Below are 17,785 nucleotides of genomic sequence, written 5' to 3' on the forward strand. Positions count from 1 at the left end.
TACCAACACAAAACAATGACAAATATTGTCCAGAAATCCTCACAGGTACTGCTTTTAGCATAAAAAAATCATAACATGGCAAACTCAAGCCCAACAGGCAACAACAGCTGTCAGTGTGTCAGTGTGCTGACTTGACTTGCCCCAAAACTGCATGTGATTATCATAAAGTGGGCATGTCTATAAAGGGGAGACTCGTGGGTACCCATAGAACCCATTTTTGTTCACATACATATCTTGAGGTCAGAGGTCAAGGGACCCCTCCCCTTGAAAATGGTCATGACAGTGTTTACTCGCCAAAATTTAGCGCAAGTTTGGAGCGGTATTTAGCCTCCTTTCTTCCCGACAAGCTAGTATGACATGGTTGGTATCCATGGATTCCTTAGGTCTAGTTTCATTTGATACCAGTATCTTCACTCTATCTTCAAAACTGAGCCCACTACCACCCCGAAATATCGTTTGCGTCAATGCATTAAATAAATTAGTGGCGTTAAATTGATTTTGCGTTAAAGCGTTAATATCGCGTTAACTTGGGCAGCCCTAAAATAAATAATTGGTCCCTGATATTGTTGGCTTAAAAGAGTTTTACTACAATTTACACTTAACAAATAAGTGCGGCCGGGCAGATGAAAAAGTGTGAGGAAGAGAGTTACGGTGAAAAGTGTATTTCTTTCTTTCTTTATTTTTTTTTGTTTATTTGTTACCTCAGTGCAGAAAATGAGGAAGGGCACCCACCGGCATTTATTTATTTATAAAAAATGTTTTTAGAGGGCAACCAGCACCCCCAGAAGATGGTGCCCTAGGCAACCATATTTATGGCCTATGTCTTAGGCCAGCCCTGGAAATGTATGAGTTATTAGTAATTATAAAACCCATAACATATTTAGTAAAATATTCCATATTGAAACAACTTGGTTTCTATGGGAAACATGTAATTACTTTGACTACGCTGCCATAAAATATGTTGAGGAATCTAATTATTTGTTCCTGGGCAACAGGCAGCCAAACGTCATTAAGTGAAACCAAGGTCAAAATGCACTGCACACGGATGTGGGAGGGGTGGAAAGAGGCTGAAGGCAGGTAGATAAAACATTTACTCCTAATGACTTAGCTTCAGCGGAGCAGCCCAGCAAACACCATGGACATCGGCACTGCAATTTTAATAATTGGCTTCGCTGCTCTTGTTGCAGCCTTCCTCCTCCTGGTAATTGGACTTGTGTACTCTGAGCTGATGAATTCAGACATTCCTCGTGGGGTTGCGAATAGCGGGAAACTGCACATGGTTCATGGCTTGTTTGTTGGCATAGCAATTGTGGTGAGTGTCTACAGCATCTATGGAATTGTTAGCGCTTATTATTTTATGTTCCCTTCATGTTTTGTATGTGCTATAATTAACTTTTTGTATTACTGTTAAATTCACGTATTCCTTAGTGTAAAGGATAATGCCTCTGCTTGTGTAAGAGAAAAAAACTCTATTCTTTTGTCAAAGATGGCTGTCCTTTCTTTGTCCTCCAGCAACTGATAAAGCTTAGATCAGAGACATTTTAGATAAGAAATCAACAAAGGTGTAAAAAAGGCAAGGTCATGTGTTCCCCTTCGTTGATGTTGTCATAGTAAATATGGTCTCTCAGAGAGAATAACTTTCATTTTGACTTTACCTATCAAGAACACATTTTTTTTGTTTGAAACATAGTCTCCCACTTGTGGTAATGTCTGTGGTTCCTCTCTTAAAAGGGCCGGATCCTTCATCGCCTGGGCATTTGTCAGCAGGTCAGCTTCATCCGATGGTTTGTGGCCTGTTTTCTGACTCGTGTAAATCCAGTTCCCGCGGGCCTGCGGGTGAAGGACCTGACGTTCTCTGAGGTCCCAGTGCGAGTCTATGAACCCACCACCGTGTGTGACGGCTTGAGAAGAGGTCTTGTGTATTTCCATGGAGGAGGATGGGTGTTGGGCAATATAGGTATACAAAGTTCACATCATGTACTTAAGTAATAGCAGAAAGGACATTATGTAAAAAAAGAAAAACACACTTTATGGTCCATTTAAAGATGCTCTAAACAATATTCAGAGCATTATTATAGCATCATACAACTATTGGCTATGTAAAGATATAGAGGAGTAATGTCTTCCTGAGCAGAGAATGAAGTCACTCTCCCTCTGTGTGTTGTATTCAGAGCCTCTCTGTGTTTTGTTGTTTGTGTTTGTTAGCCGGGCTGGCTGCGTATGCATTTAGTGCATGTGAGCGTGCCCCACTCACAGCCCCCACTCTGCACTGCTCTTACATGGCGGTTACAGCTGATAACGTCGTCCTGACCGATGGCACCGTAGCGGAAGTATAGCGTCCACCCTCCGATAACCCCCTCAGGTTAACACTGTTAGCTCTGTTAGCAGTGTTGTCTTTGCTTCCACTGTTAGCACTGTTAGTGCCGTTAGCTACGAGCTGTCGGCTCAGCTGTCGCCATTTTGAGAGCCTTGCGGAGGTCTCATGGCAGTAAAATAGTCACTCAATTTAATCAATTGTACATAGACATGAATTTCCCTTTTTTGTCGTGACGCTCAACACGACTTTGAACAACATATTTTTTGTGCGTTTTCCTACGAATGTCCCGCAGCACGTGATGCACGTGTCGATTTCCGCTCTAGTCTTTTCAAAATAAAACTACTTAGATAGGTTTAGGAAATGATCACAGTTTGAGTTAAAATACCTCGGGAAGCACCGTAACTTAAGTACGGAAGTTACATGACAAATAAATCAACTTTGACTTGTGGTTTCACACGGGACATGGACAGCGTTCCCTGCTCTCTATGATTCCAGGTTCACAATTATGTGGATGATTTTGTGCTGACCATCACAAAATAAATGTGAAAGTCGTCTCTATGTACACGAATCAATCCATTAAATTCCGTGACTATTTCACAAACTGCTGTGTTGGGGCTGCCCAATCTCGCATTTAGCACCTTTAAAACTAAAATAAATATTATTTGACCATATATATATATATATTATCTATACTGACTGCACCAACCCGTCAATGTTCAAATCACTAATCATAATAAACCTTTTTAGAACTGCTTTTAATATGTGATTAATGTTGTGTGTTTTATATATTATGATGTTCTTATTTATGATCTTTGTATCTGTGTAAAGTGTCTTTGAGTTTCTTGAAAAGCGCTATATAAATAACATGTATTATTATTATTATTATTATTATTATTATAGTGTATATCCACATAGATAATTGAGAAGTTTGACATATAGATGTAAAATCATCATTTATGTATGTGAACACACCCGTGTTGGTCAATTGATGAAGGTCTGTTTATATTTCTAAACTTCAATAGCATCAGAAGGCTAATGATTTTATTTATTCATGTGTTAGCTCGTAAAGAACCTATTAATACATTTGGGGATAATAGCAAGTTCCCCTCCTGTGAATGAATTTTGGCAGTAGACAGGTCTACTCTTTATTTTACATTTGGCTCAAAGACTGAGCCTTAAAACTATTGATGTATCACAGTAATTTACTGTGAAAAAGGGGGAAAGAGAGTGTGCAATCTCTTCCACAAACTTTTGTGGTTTATTTTTTGTCTTATTAATATACTGCATTTTAATGTGCCCAGGTGGTGCTAAAGTCTAGCTACTTTATATACTGTTGGGCAGTTTGATCTTTAACAATTCACCACATTTTTTAAGATCCCCATATTTATGAATGTTAAGTATCCGCAAATAAAACAGAAACTAAAAGCCTCCCAAGCAACAAGTAATAAAATATTTTCCACTGAGACATAGTGGAGTCAAAGAAAGTCGCAAAATAAATACTTTAATTAACTACAAAATTTGCTCTTAAATATCGTACTTTCCATCATTATCATCATAATATGCTCTCTGAAAACACAAAAGGAGATGAGTGCAGGTCGAGTTCTGTCTGCAGTGCTTGGTTGCTTCTTATATAAGACCTTCACATATTCTCTTCTGCTAATCCTGAACAGATTCTGTTGATGAAGTCTGTCGGCACATCGCCAAGGAATCAGACACCGCTGTGGTTTCTGTTGGGTACTTCAACTTTTTCAATGCTCACAAATATCCAACATTTATTTTGTCTTCCAGAGAGCCAGAATTGAACATATTGTCCCACTGTCTTCCCTCTCACCCCTCTCAGGTATCGATTAGCCCCCGAGCACAGATACCCCGCCCAGCTGGACGATTGTGAGGCAGCGTTGTGTCACTTCCTGTCTGCGGCTGAGGCAGAGTTTAGCGTGGACTCTTGCAGAGTGGCAGTCGGAGGGGACAGCACTGGGGCTAACCTGGCAGCCGCGCTGTGCCAAAGGCTGGCGAGGAGAGAGGTCGGACATCTGCCACTCCCCTGCGCTCAGGTCCTCATCTACCCGGCCCTGCAGATGGCAGATTTCAACCTGCCCTCGTACCAACAAAATCATGCTGTGCCCATATTGTTCCGTGGCCGTATGGCGTTCTACTTCCTGCAGTACCTCAATGGGGACATGTCTCTGTGCCAGGATTTGTTGGAAGGCATCCACGTCCCCACTGAGCTCAAGCCATGCTACGAGGAGTGGCTCTCCCCTTCCAACCTTCCCCCTGAGTTTCTTGCGCGGGGTTTCGGCGAGCGCCCAACCGCAGAATATGACGGGGAGGTGTATCACAAAATCAAAGCTGGCTTGGAACACGAGGTCTCGCCTTTACTGGCGGACGATGACGTCATTCAGAAAACACCCCCCACCTTTATCCTCACCTGCGAGTATGACGTCCTGAGGGATGATGGGATTCTTTACAGGAAACGACTGATGGACTTGGACAGGGATGTCACCTGGCGACACATGACGAAAGGTTTTCACGGCATGATTAACTTTTTCAAACAGGGCTGGCTCACCTTTCCCTCTGCAGCGCAGGTTGTGGATAGTGTTGTTGAGTATATGAAAACACTGTGAAGATCGTGATCATGTACTTTGGTACTTTTCCATTGTGTTTTACATTTTAATAAAAAAAAAACTTGCCTCGAGTGACAGAGTTTTCTTCTTCATTAAAAGTATAGTGTTCGCAGAAGACAAAAAACACCACATAAATCAATAACCTTGTTTTATTCCAAAAATGAAAAGTGGCCCGAGGACAAAAAGTGTGTAAACAATTTCTGGCACCATTGTAACAATATAGAGTATACTGCTAAAAGGTAAATGTCATGCCCTAGTCTTAAGGAATGTATCTCTTTTAACACGGATGTAAGACATCTCCCATTTGCTTCCAGGACACTGCTTGCCTTCCCTTTCAGTGTTTGCTGTATCCATAGCAACAGAGCTCTTCTATTTCCCCTCCACTGCCTTTGCCATCATGGGACCAGGTGAATGCACCTACATGCTATCTGTTTGACTAGTTAACCATGTTCTAACAGATTTCCCTGGTTAGGCACGTTGACACCAGGTAAAGCATGAACCAAACAGGGACGGCGCAGGACAAATGGGCCCAAACCGGCTGGAGGATTGAGCAGAAGTATGCAGACAAAGTGCTGATAGGCAACTGGGCCGAAGAAAGACTTCAGGTAGGCATTCTTTCTGCTTATGTCCCTTTTATGCCTATGTTAAAATAAGATGTTCTGATTTAAATTCTGGGTAAAGCAAAAATAAATGTGTTCTGAGTTTGTCACACCACAGAAAAATGTGTTATTAACCACCCAGCCAAATTTGAATGATTAAAAAGATAGCCAAGTATATAAAATTAGGTTTCAAAAATCATGAAAAAATAAGTATTCTCTGCTTTGAACACGCCATGACCATGCTCACTTAGGAGACAGGAAGTGTATGCCATTTCAAACCATTGGCAGAGCTTGAAACAAAGAACATATATTGCCAAGAAGTGAAAGTCAATTATTCGTTCAATTGCAACATCAGCGCCCAGCAGCAGAGCCACGCTTTTGTCCATTTTGGACTGAAAACGTTCACCGGCCGCCAGTAAAACGTCCGCCTAAAAAGTGTCGAACAAAAGTGAAACTAAATTATTTCTAATCTATTGACATATTCTACCGAAATGGCCTGTGTTCAACAATAAAATATAAATATAATAAGTGTTTTCAACCGAAAATGGCGGTTTGTCAAAAAAAACACCGGAGTTTCGTCTCTTTGTTTTTATACTCTTTGCTTGTAATGCGTCATTTTTGTTATAGAGCATCTTTGGTACAGTTAGATCTCACCGCTACGAGCTACTTTTACAAAATGTTAATGCACATTCTCTATAGGCAGAAACTTTCGATGGCTAATTTCCGGTTTAGCCCTATGTTAACTTCAATGGGAATACAATATTTCAATCCTACTGCTGTTCCAAATGTTATTGGACCGAATTGATCAAATTCTGATAGTATATATGACTTTAATTGAATGTGAGAACACAGACTGTCTATGCCTTTTCTTGCTGCAGATCCAAAACATAATGCCATACCAGTGGCAGCCTGCCAAGGGTTTTGTAGCACCTCAGTTGGTAGTCAAATCTATAACAAAGTGATTAGGCAGCCTCAGTTCAGCCACCTCAGCACAGCCTCCTGGTGGGAGAGGCTACAGCTGGAGACTAATTGCATCGACGCGAGGCTCGGCCACGGGCTGCCAGTTCAGGATCTGAGAGGAGAAATGACTCCAGAAACACTGAACAACGGTGCTGATCGATAGTGAAGTGTGAGCTTTGCTGATCGTTGCGCTGGGCTCATTGCTCAAGTCCCCGTATACCCCCCCCACCCTACATCACTCCTCTTTGTCTGTTTATTCTGTGCGACGCAGTTCACTCGGGAGCCACAGACAGCCAACACCACCAATCGCATAGACCACCGGCCCCACTGGGACTTCAAGCCAGACGTCTTTGAGAGAAGATCTGCCCTGCTGAGAGCTGAGGTCAGCCTTTAACTGCTCGTTCGTGGCATTAACGCCAATTGAATGCCTGTCACAGCCTTGCAAGTCAGGGCTTTCTTCTCTAGATCGTGGCCACTTCTGCATAATATTGACGGCCGAGATAAAGGCCTGTGATAAAACTCTTTATGAAAGCAAGTTTCTGGTCAGACTCAGCAGTCGTGAAAAATGTGTAAAATCATCAGTCCTACCGGGCACTTAAAGGCTAGTTAGAGCAATTTGCCGCTGTCACATGGCGAGCCTCTTGAAGATTATTGTAAAATAATAGGTCATGCCCCCTATATCTTAATCCATGCATGCAGGCTATGTTGAGACTGGTGTGTATTGTCTTCCAGGGGCTTCCATCCAAGCTGCTATTTGGCCACAATGGCCCACCATCCTCTCATTACTTGGTCACGCACTATGAAGAGAGCTACCAGCGTAAACACACCAATACTTTGCTCACTCTGCGACCCGGGCATCCAGACAGCTTGCAGCTTGAGAGGTCTGACCGCCCAATTTATGGTAATTACTATATTATATTATTATGCATGGTAAATTACATATTAAACCATCCCGGCACCAGTTAGTGCAGAGCAAACATACTTCAGCGCATTAAATTTTGTATGGACAAAACACATCAGCAGTTGTGCTCATGAACAATTAAATGTGGGTGGCCCCAGATGCCTTTTTATGGTTCCAAATCAGTCAGCAGTGTAATTAATGGCTGCAGTGACATGGCGGTTAACTTTCTTTACTGCGTTCCTTTACAGCCTATCCAACCAACCCTGGCCCGCCGCAGTCCACAAAGCGCCGTTTGGAAAAGCAGCAGTCACACCTCCCGTCAATGACTGCGTACAGGTCAGCGTACCAGAGGCACCCACTCGGCGCCTTCTGCCAGAGCCGCTTTGCCAGGGCGTCACGCGTGCTCTCCAGCCACCTCCACGCAGCCAATCACAACAACAAGGACCTGGATCTGAGGCGGTGCCCGCTGCTGCAAATCCCAGATTGAGTTGACTTCCGCAAACGCGGCGGGCTTAGAGACGGACAATGCGGCTCTCGAATTGCCTCACATGCTGCTCGGTAATTTAGTAGATCTGCTCGAAGCGGTGCTGCTCTGTGGTTCCTCTTTTGTAGTAGTCAGCGGCATGAAAGAAATTTAACAAACCATTTGGGAAATCAAAAGGAATTCAAAAAATTAAACATGATTCTCATTATGTCGCTGTGAGGACTTATTGTGGGTTTACTGTGTGTTATGTGGTGAGTTACAGTGTTTATATATGTGTTTGTGTACAAGAAGGAAAAAAGGAAGGGGCCCTTCCAGAGGATAATTACATGCAAATTCTCCCTCTCTCTGCACACTTGATATGTGAAACCCAGAATGGGCTGTTTAGTATCGCCCTAGATGCTCTGTGGAAAATATAAATAAATAAAGCAAACTGTTGATGCCAGAAGTGACCCGGGTATTGAGGCAAACCACGAGGCCATGAGCCATCCTCTGCAACATCAGAAGGGACGTGTCTAGCTCCCATTCCATTAGGTGTTTTGTTACGGGGGATCAAAGTGTTTAATTAGGAAGAATCAAAGATGCTCATGTTTGATGGTCAACCATCTGCGTCCGCCTCCCCTATTTCCCCCGCCTGCCTGCCTGCTGCCTTCCAGTGCAGCTGATCAGCCCTCTGTCTCGCCCACTGTTTAGCTAGTTAGTCGCTCCGCCGTGCTGCTGATGCCTGCCTGCCTGCCTGCCTGCATGTCACATGACGCTGCTCTGTGTTGTGGAAAGTCTGGAGCTCAACATATCTCGCCCCCGAGCACTGTTGTGTTTGCCTGGTGAGCCACATGATGGTGCTGTAGCAGCACGTCACCCTCTAGAGCCTGTCAGTGTGTCTTTGAAGACGGAAGAAGATCAGCATTACAGTGAAAGACTTGATTGTAAATGAGCAAACAATGAGGGATTTATTATTTGTATCATCCTTATGCATATTTCCATTCTTAATGTAATTGCTCAACACTTAAAGAAATAAACCACAAGTGTTTTAGATTGTCCCGGTCTTATTCTATCATTGGTTATAGGTCACACAAATACTGGAATAGACATTTGGTTTAATACCCGTATTTATTAATAGTGGATTAATATCCAATTGTTTCTATGATTTTTATAAAACAATAGATGACAAGATGTTTCGTTGGTACAATGAACAAAGACTGCTCAGTCAATATTAAAACAAATACACTTCTTTCAAGGGCTCTAATTAAAGATTATTGCATTATCGATTAATCTGTCAGTTATTTTCTTGATTAACCGATTAGTTGTTTGGTCTATAAAATGTCAGAAAATGGTGAAAATTGTCAATCAGTGTTTTCCAAAGCCAAAAAAGCCATCCTCAAATGTCTTGTTTTGCCCATAACTCAAAGATATTCAGTTTACTTTCGTACAGGAGAAAAGAAACCAGAAAATATTCACAGTCAAGAAGCTGGAATCTGAGAATTTTTATTTTTTATTTCTTGAAAAATTACTCAATCCGATTAATCAATTATAATTAATAGTTGACAACTAATCGATTAATCGTTGCAGCTCTACTTCTTTCTGGCCACAAAATGAGAGTGACTAAACTTACAAAATGAACAGCAAGTCTTAGCGTTGAAAGAGTTTCAAAAGTCGTGACGAATGCTTTTAGAAGCCCACCCATTCATATTGTATGACAACCCCATTTACACCCTGTCATACTTAAAGAGCAACTGTAGATAATTGTGTTGTAACCAGGCCACTGTGTAAGTTATATTTGTGCCCTACACACAGTGGAGCACAGTGATAGATGATCACTATATTGCCCAATCTCTGTAATGTGTTAGAGTTGAATGAGCTCATTTGCTCCAAGACTTATTTATGAATTATCTAAAGAGGTTAAGCATCTGGGATGATATAAAACTAACTTAATGGCAGGGAGGAGTGGCAAATCAAAGAAGCAAACAATTTACATGGCAGCACATCCGTAAATCTGAACAAACAGTGGTTTGACTAGCATTAAGAGTCTAATACTTTACATCTACTGCCAGGGGACGAGACACAAGAAACACACATTTCTTTGTGCAATACCCAATCCGAGAAATAAGTAGTTTAAAAAACAGAAGCTTTGTGGCAAAAGGTAATCTTAATAACAGTGATTACAACTTTGCAGTGATATTTTTTGGGGCTGTGTCAAGAACGAAGCGAAACCCACTCAGTCAACAAGAAACTTGATGTAAAGCATGCTCTTGTAGGGATACTCCACCACCGCCTTATCATTAATGGAAAACCGAATCCTCCTTACACACTTGTCTGCCGAGGCTTCTTATCAGGGAGTGAAAGGACAAAGGGGAAAAGTATGCCCTTTGCTGCAGAGAGGACACTCAAATTCTCATCTCTGAAACCCGGAGAGATCTCATCAGCCTCGAACCTCATGGTGAACTGGCGGCTGATACAATAGATGGTGCCATCCATCGTGACACACTGGAAGGCAGGGCAGCGTTGAAGCCTTTTGGAGCTGCACTCATACCACAGCCGAGCCACCGTGTGGTAGCGGTACACGCTGACCCCCAGCAATGGGTTGACATCGAACCGATACAGAAATCTCCCCACAGCTATCAGATCTGCAGTCCTGTCTTTGCTGCCTACCAACAGACTTGGCCTCCAGCTGTTGGTTTTGGGGCTGTAGCGAAGAAGTATACATCTAAGAGTTCCCCCGGAAACGAAAAGCTCTCCGCTGCACACTGTGACGTGATGTGCCACGGCGAATGTGTCGTTAGGCAGTGGAGCCACGAATGTCCATCTGTCCGATCGCGGGTCGTAGCGCTCCACTGAGGAGAGGCACTCCCCTCCGATGGCGTAGATGTAGCCCTCCAGTGCTGCCAGTTTGCAGCGCGGCCTGGCTGCATTCATTGGACTGATCTCCTTCCAAATTGATGTCAAAGGATTGTAGCAAAACACTCGCTTTGAGGGTGTCATCTCTCTGTCTGTGCCTTGGCAGCCCACTGCCACGAATAAGTAGTTATCCATTGTGCACATGGCACAGGCTTTAGAGATGACCTCCTGTGGGATCAGGCAGAGTGTGTGCCAGGCGTCTTTGTAGTCATCATAACAGTACACTGCGCTCGACGTCCTCCTCTGCTCCGTCTCTGCTGTCTGCCCTCCGGTGTTCCTCGCCCAGTCTTGAGGGTCCATATCTGCCACCATGACAAACCGTCTCCCTCTCATTCTCTGCTTCTGGATTTGCTCCCGCTCACCAGCCATTAGCCGCCCGTAAAGGTTGGGGTCCCTGAGCACCTGGAGGTAGTTGTCTGACATGACTCCCAGGGCCGCTTGCTTCACAGAGGCCTGGCCGTGTTTCTTGGCCAGACACAGCGTCTCCAAGCAGTTACCCAGATCGAGTTTACTCTTCAAGCTTTCCAAATCTGTGCTGTCGAGAGTTTTTGCTGGAAGGTGTAAAAATGCTGCTACAGTCTCTGGATCAGCCCCCTCCTTCACATTAAGGCCTCCGCTGTCTGTAGAGTGACGGATCATAGGGTGAACAGAGATAGACTCATTGCTGGTTGGGGCCAAAGAGTGAGTCATTAGAGTAGAGGCTCTTGCATTTAGAAAGGGGAGGGAAATCTCCGACTGCTCTGCCGCAGACAGATAGCTCTCCTTGCGTAGGAGTACAGGCCTCGCAGGGTGCCTCGGTTTGAGGCTTCCCAGCAAGGGGGGATCCTCAACTGTGCTTTGTGGTAAAACCAGATCGCGCATGATGATGGGGCTCAGAGAGGACGGGGATTCTTTGAGGCCGCTGCCACGACTTCCAAGCTCCGCTGACTCAGCGTTCCTCTCATACTGACCCAGCGCAGCGTTGGAGTCTGTAATAGAGTGAGAGGAAGACTCGACATAGTAATCATATATCTTTCCGCGCACAATCTGGTCTCCCGTTCCCTCCAGCACCACATTGGCATCCTCCACTTTGATCTCTGCCTTGGAGAGGAAGCTGGAGTAGGCCCCCTGGCGTTCCAAGTCCTGCCTTAACTCCCTGCCCACACCCACAATGCCCTCCAGCTTCTGCAAAAAGCAAGGGGAACGGCGCCCCGTTGTACTGACCATCCCACTCTCAGTTGGAAGAGGAAGGTTCAAAGCAGCTCCAAATGAAATATTACTGGTGGCAACCTCTGCCTGCTTCTGACGAGTGAGCACCTCTCCTTTCAGGCTGATATTTTGGTCACTATATGACATGCTAAATGCATCCTCACTCTTTTCAGCATGGCATGGACGAGCTTCCTTGGTGCTGTCAGGTGTCAGGTCATCAGTGGCTGTGTCTGCATCCGAGGGACGCTCGCTCCCATCATCGGTGTCATGTTTTGATGAGTTTTGACATCGTAGCGTCGTCTTGCAGTTTTGGCAGGTTGCATTTTGTGGCTCTTTGTCGTCTTTGACACGGAGCTGAATTTCCTTTGCCTCCCTGGAGCTGTAGAACCTGTACGCCCATGAAACCAGCAGCACCGCAGCCACGGAAAGACTCAGCTTCAACAGCAGCTGCATGTCGAACTGGACTCCCAAAAGCTCCGCAATGGGCATAGCTGTAGTAGCGATGACTGACGACAACGGGTTGACTGATCCTATTGAATGTTATTGTCAATGCGTCTCAGCTGACGGGAACACGCTGTCTGGTTTTCATTGTAAAAGAGCTGCTGTGATCTGATGACTGCGCCTCTTTGCCCAAAGGATCAAGTGTAAAATGATACCTCTAGAGGTACTATTTGCATCCCTGGCTCTGTAGAGGCGGGGCACTGGCCATGCACCACCTGTGGCAAGTCAGATCCAGAGTCAATAACCATACACAGGACATGTAAATACCTCACAGATCAATATTTGGTTATGCAACTTGCTGACTCACCCAAGCTTTTCCCATAACTATTCAAATAACTTTCTAAATACACTCTAATCCTAACTTAGTTTGAGTTATTTTGTTGTTTGTTCATCTTTTGCTCTGTGTTGAAGCTAACAGGAGTGGTTCAGGTCATACTTTATTATGTCAATTTTGGAAAATGCCTGAAAAAATATAATGATAGATCATGCTCCTTAACTTGCTGAAACACACGGCTAGAGCTGCAGGAGGAAAACATGGTTTGAATAAGGGGCGGGGTGATATGATAGGTGATATTTATCAAAAACTTAATAACCAGGATACATCTGTTTGCACAGCCATGCCACAGATCAAAGGTCCTCTTCTGTGCAAGTGATGCTAAAAGGCCTCTCTCCAAAGATATGCTGTCGAACAACACAATAAACACATAGAACTGTAAATAATACAGATAACTGCCTGAGTCAGACAGAAAGAGCGTCTACGGAGAAACCTGACAGCGTCATTCATTTCCATACCAAACATACATCTCTGTCACATGGGAGCCGTGTCTCTCCGTTGCCGTTGTCAGGCTGTCATTTGTGGCGCTGATAACACACTTGGGCGAGTCTGCGGTCAACAACAGAACAGTGTTTATTTTAACAGCACTCTGTGCAGCATTTTGAAGGTGCGTCAAGTGGAGAGACATACAGAGGGTGTGTCAGGTGTCCTAGCTGACATGGGCTCTGTTTGGTCATCCGATAGCCAAAGCCTGCAGACAACATAAAGGAAACCGGATTCCGCAGGCACGGTTGACTACTGAATAATTCACAGATGGGCCAAAAGAGGCTGCTTCTTATCCTCCCCATTGCTCCCAGCTCAGGGTGAACACTGCTGAGAAAAAAACACGCTAGTCAGCCATGTGCATTGTTGTGTGGCACTTTCACCTCTTCTTGCTTGTGCCATGCATGATAGGTGTGCAACACGCGACTGAACAAGAACAGAAGGCACAAAAAGCATTTTTAACAGGTGTTTTTTGTTCTTTTCCTGTATAACTATGGAGAGATTAGTGAAGCATGGTAGGCAGAGGAGGGATGTAGTGAAAAAAATAAAGCTTAATATGTTGTGACCATCACATTTCTTGAGTCATCAATTTGTTAATGCAATACAACTCTATTTGTAAGGATCATTCAACCTTCTCACAAATAAACCTAAACAGCATTGACTTGTAATGGGCAAACAGAGCAATTTCTTCATGTGTGAAAAGATGGTGCACACAAAAGCTTGCTCTTGTTTTCACATTGATTTCCCTACAATTAAGGGCAATTACTACTGAAGGGAACAATTAAATGCTTCACATACATGGCTAAAATAGCAAGTCTTTCTATCTGGGTAACAGAATACTGTATGAAAGACCATATATTTTAAAGGGTCATATTTATTGCCTGTTGGACCTTTTTGGTCCGGAACAGCTTGGAACTAATTTTATGAATTTTAATCAACGTGAAGTGTTCATTCGTAGCCTACTATTAAAGGAGACTAGATCAGAAAACATGTTATTCAACAAGCCATTCAGATTTGGCTCCCACTCCTATGTCACATGTGGGTTCATTAGAATATATCGGCCACGGCTTGAGAACTACCTTTGCAAAGGTGCACCATATTTTTCTCGCAAGCAAATCAGAGCCTGGGAATCCATTGAATTGATCTGACGACAGATAAACGTCTGGGGGCAACGGGCTATATTTCTGGAGGTTCCGGTGGAGCCAGCAGATATCCAGGCCAAGACTTCCTTTTTACAGTAAAATTAGAAACTTGAGATACCAGACTGGAGTTGGAGTTGAGAGATGACCGGATTGCTTCACAATTTGCCAGTTTATAAACCAATTTTAAACCAATAAAAAGCTAAATCATTGCTAGACGACAGCTGGTGGGTTGAGAGCCAATGTGTTCCGCCACTTTTGCTCTCCACACAGACCGTTTATCTGCATTCAACCAAAGCCTGCTCGAACATGATTGGTTAATAGTACTCGGACTACAAACGGAAACCAGAAGGCTTCCGATGCCAAAATCTTGTCCAGCCGCCTATAGATTCTTCATTTAAATGCAAAATCTGTTTATAGAGATAAATAAGACAGGGCTTTTTCAGGAGGGGGTCTTAAAGAGACAAGCGCTAAAAAGGAGCATTTCAGACAGAGGGTGAATACAGGTATATTCAGACAGACAGTTTGAAAGAAATTATGTTTTTTGAACATTAAAGCATGTAAACATGTTCTAGTAGAAACCCCAAATACAAGTATTAACCTGAAAATGAGCATGATATGTCCCCTTTAAGGTGCGGACACACACACACACACAAAGTAATGATATACTTTTTCTATTGGCATGATGATTATATAAAGACAATTTGCACATTGTCTAATGCATTCAGACCTGGCAATGGAGCTATTTTTCAGAAAAAAGTAAGAAAAAATAACACAGAAGTGCCTCTTGAATCAAAAATTTACATAATAGCTGAGTTATAATGCTATACGGTGCTGGACAAGGATTCGCGCCTTTTGCTCCCCTCACTGGAAAAAAAAAAAATTAAATTAATAATTCAAAGTGCATATGCCTGTCTGTTAATAATGTTTGTGCTATGCAGCTCTCATCTCCAGAATGCAGGAATATGGATTGTACTTTGGCAAGGTGAGCCAATATCCCAAACGGATAGGTCTATCCTTTCTATTCGACTAAGCTTTAGAAATCTCCCCTCTTACCTCCCACCTGGTTTAAACCTTAATCCCTTAATACATGTAGTGTCCTTAGAATAGCTTAAATTGCAATTCTTGTGAAGTCCAAAAAATGTAGGATTATTCTGCATTAAGCCACCCTCCACAGTGTGTGAGAGAAAGTACAAACTGGAAATGGTTAACAGCAATGTCAGAATCTCTTTCAAAAGTCATGCTGGGGTCAGTACAATAAGTAATATCTGAATTTTGGGAGCTTAGGCTCTGTCTCTACGCAGCCTGTCCTTCAAATTTCCGTCATATGGTGAGATTATCATCAAATTAGATTGTAAATAATTCCTACAACAATCTAGATATGCAGGCGTGAGCAATATTAGACCAAGCATCAAAGAAGACTGCAAGATGCACACCCACTACCGAACATGTCGAACACAGTGTTATAAGTAAAGTCAAGGCTTGCAAGTTTTATCATCTCTCCATTTTAATACAGGTGAAATGAAACAAATGCAACAACCCTGTTTACACACGCTGCCTCAAGTGAGCACCTCCCCGGAATGGCGGCTAAAATGATCCTACTAGTACTGCAGATGTCTGGGTAAGAGTTACGTATTGTACACAATGTAGGTCACTTAAGATAATATGTCACAAGTGAATAACTGGATTACAGGCCAGTGACAATGAGTTGCAGTGCTGTCAATTGCAACACACCAAAAGGAGAAAGAATCTTCGAACGTCACATGCACCACAACCCCAAAACAGCAGACATATGTTAGATTTTTTTTTTTTTTCCGTCCTTGGAGACCTGCCATAGAGATATAAAAAGCCCAAATGAGAAACAGAAAGGCTGTTCATGTTTCTGTCCTTTCAGCCAAGAATTATCTCTGAGAACAGTGTCGAATGAAGTACAAACAAAGGTGGAGAAGTGTGAACTCCGACTATATCAGCGACCGTCCCTCACCATAACCCATATAACCTCTTTAATTATTTTCAATATTTACACTGATGTACACAAAATACACTCAAAAAGGAGATTTTTTTTCTAGTTTCTTAATGCATTTTTAAATCCTCTTGTACATTCCGCGCCTTCAGGAAAAAAAGGGATATATCAATAAAAAAAGAATGTTCTCTTGGAGCATCTGTGTTTGTTCCCCCGTGGTTTATCAGCTTGTTGCTAATCAGGTGCATCCCAGGACATGTAACAGATGGGTGTGGTTGATGCAGTGGCGCATCTTCAGCCAGTTCCACTTTTCACATCTCAGTCAACACCAATTACTCATCAAAATAAAATCCAAATGCTTTTTTTCTTTTTCCATTTCAAATCAACTGATTTTATTGAACAACAGGCAGACGTGGGACAAGAAACAAAAAAGGTGTAACTGGGCAGGGCTATATAGGAGGTGGTTATTGTCATGTTCATCACGTTGTTCTTTTGATATCATCATTATCTTGGTTATTATTTTATTACAAAAAAAACAGTGAAGCACCATCCTGCGATGGCGCCGTTTCCTGATCGACTGACGCATGGAGAGCCTGTTGATGACTGGAGAAGGCTTGCAGGGTTTGTGGAAAGTGTGTCTGTGTGTGCATGTGTGGATGGTGTGTAAGAAGGGCAAGTATATGTTTGTGTGTGTGTGTGTGTGCGTGTGCGTGTGCGTGTGTGTGTGTGTGTGTGTGTGTGTGTGAGAAGAGAGTGTCTTGGATGAGAGGTTTCACGTCAGTTCCACTGTCACTGTGAGGACGAGTGCCATCCACGTTAGTCCGAGCACGTCCACGCGGGAGGCTCCGTCTACAAACACCAAAGAAACAGTCAATAAGACAGAGACACATTTTCTCAGACTTCTATCCATCAATCAGCAAAGTCATATTTCTATAACAGTGTTTTAATACGTTAATCCAATTTTGGTGACTCGTAAACCTGTTAAAATGCAATGAGTGTGATTCAGCATGAAATAACCTGGTATTTTTCATTGGTGGTTTTAAAGCAGGGGTCTCCAACAAGTAGCTCGCTACCTAATTTTGAGTGCCTTGCTAAAGATTCAAATAATATGTATATAAATTTGATAACACAAAATCACTTTGTAAACCTGTTTTATTTCTATCCAGTCAAATTCACAGATGTATTGCCCCCTTCTGACACACATGATATTTGCCAATCAGCTGCCAAATAGACGAGTTACGCTGCTTTCAGTGACGCCGTAACAATAAGCGATGTTAGCAGACTAGCAAACGCACAGAATGGAGAGTTCTTTTCACAAATGTGATTGACAAATGTGTGTCTCATTTGTGTTGCAACCGTGTCAGTCTGTAAAAGATGTAACGTCGAGCACCACTTCACCA

General features: G+C 43.0%; 4 protein-coding genes across 6 annotated transcripts in view; 2 read left to right on the forward strand and 2 right to left on the reverse strand.

Moving 5' to 3' along the window:
* The first annotated feature begins 1,073 nt into the window (after positions 1 to 1,073).
* aadacl4 (arylacetamide deacetylase-like 4) lies at positions 1,074 to 5,004 on the forward strand. The gene is made up of 4 exons (XM_037770691.1): positions 1,074 to 1,312; positions 1,732 to 1,957; positions 3,988 to 4,051; positions 4,158 to 5,004. Exons 1-4 carry the CDS (start codon positions 1,136 to 1,138, stop codon positions 4,939 to 4,941), a joined length of 1,251 nt encoding a protein of 416 aa, XP_037626619.1. The 5' UTR covers positions 1,074 to 1,135; the 3' UTR covers positions 4,942 to 5,004.
* Positions 5,005 to 5,294: 290 nt separating this feature from the next.
* c1h1orf158 (chromosome 1 C1orf158 homolog) lies at positions 5,295 to 8,917 on the forward strand. Its single transcript, XM_037770703.1, has 4 exons — positions 5,295 to 5,546; positions 6,772 to 6,882; positions 7,233 to 7,401; positions 7,650 to 8,917. Exons 1-4 carry the CDS (start codon positions 5,436 to 5,438, stop codon positions 7,886 to 7,888), a joined length of 630 nt encoding a protein of 209 aa, XP_037626631.1. The 5' UTR covers positions 5,295 to 5,435; the 3' UTR covers positions 7,889 to 8,917.
* Positions 8,918 to 9,356: 439 nt separating this feature from the next.
* Positions 9,357 to 12,582, reverse strand: klhdc7a (kelch domain containing 7A). Its single transcript, XM_037770651.1, has one exon. The coding sequence runs from the start codon at positions 12,452 to 12,454 to the stop codon at positions 10,184 to 10,186; it is 2,271 nt and encodes a 756-aa protein (XP_037626579.1). The 5' UTR covers positions 12,455 to 12,582; the 3' UTR covers positions 9,357 to 10,183.
* A 3,326-nt stretch (positions 12,583 to 15,908) lies between these two features.
* igsf21a (immunoglobin superfamily, member 21a) overlaps positions 15,909 to 17,785 on the reverse strand; it is a 237,776-nt gene continuing 235,899 nt past the window's right edge. For all 3 annotated transcript variants that reach the window (XM_037770679.1, XM_037770670.1, XM_037770662.1), the window contains exon 10: positions 15,909 to 17,234. In XM_037770679.1, coding sequence (XP_037626607.1) covers positions 17,158 to 17,234 — 77 coding nt within the window. In that variant the 3' untranslated portion in view covers positions 15,909 to 17,157. The remainder of the gene's footprint in view (positions 17,235 to 17,785) is intronic.

This window comes from Sebastes umbrosus, chromosome 1 (genome assembly GCF_015220745.1).
Source record: "Sebastes umbrosus isolate fSebUmb1 chromosome 1, fSebUmb1.pri, whole genome shotgun sequence".
NCBI lineage: Eukaryota > Metazoa > Chordata > Actinopteri > Perciformes > Sebastidae > Sebastes > Sebastes umbrosus.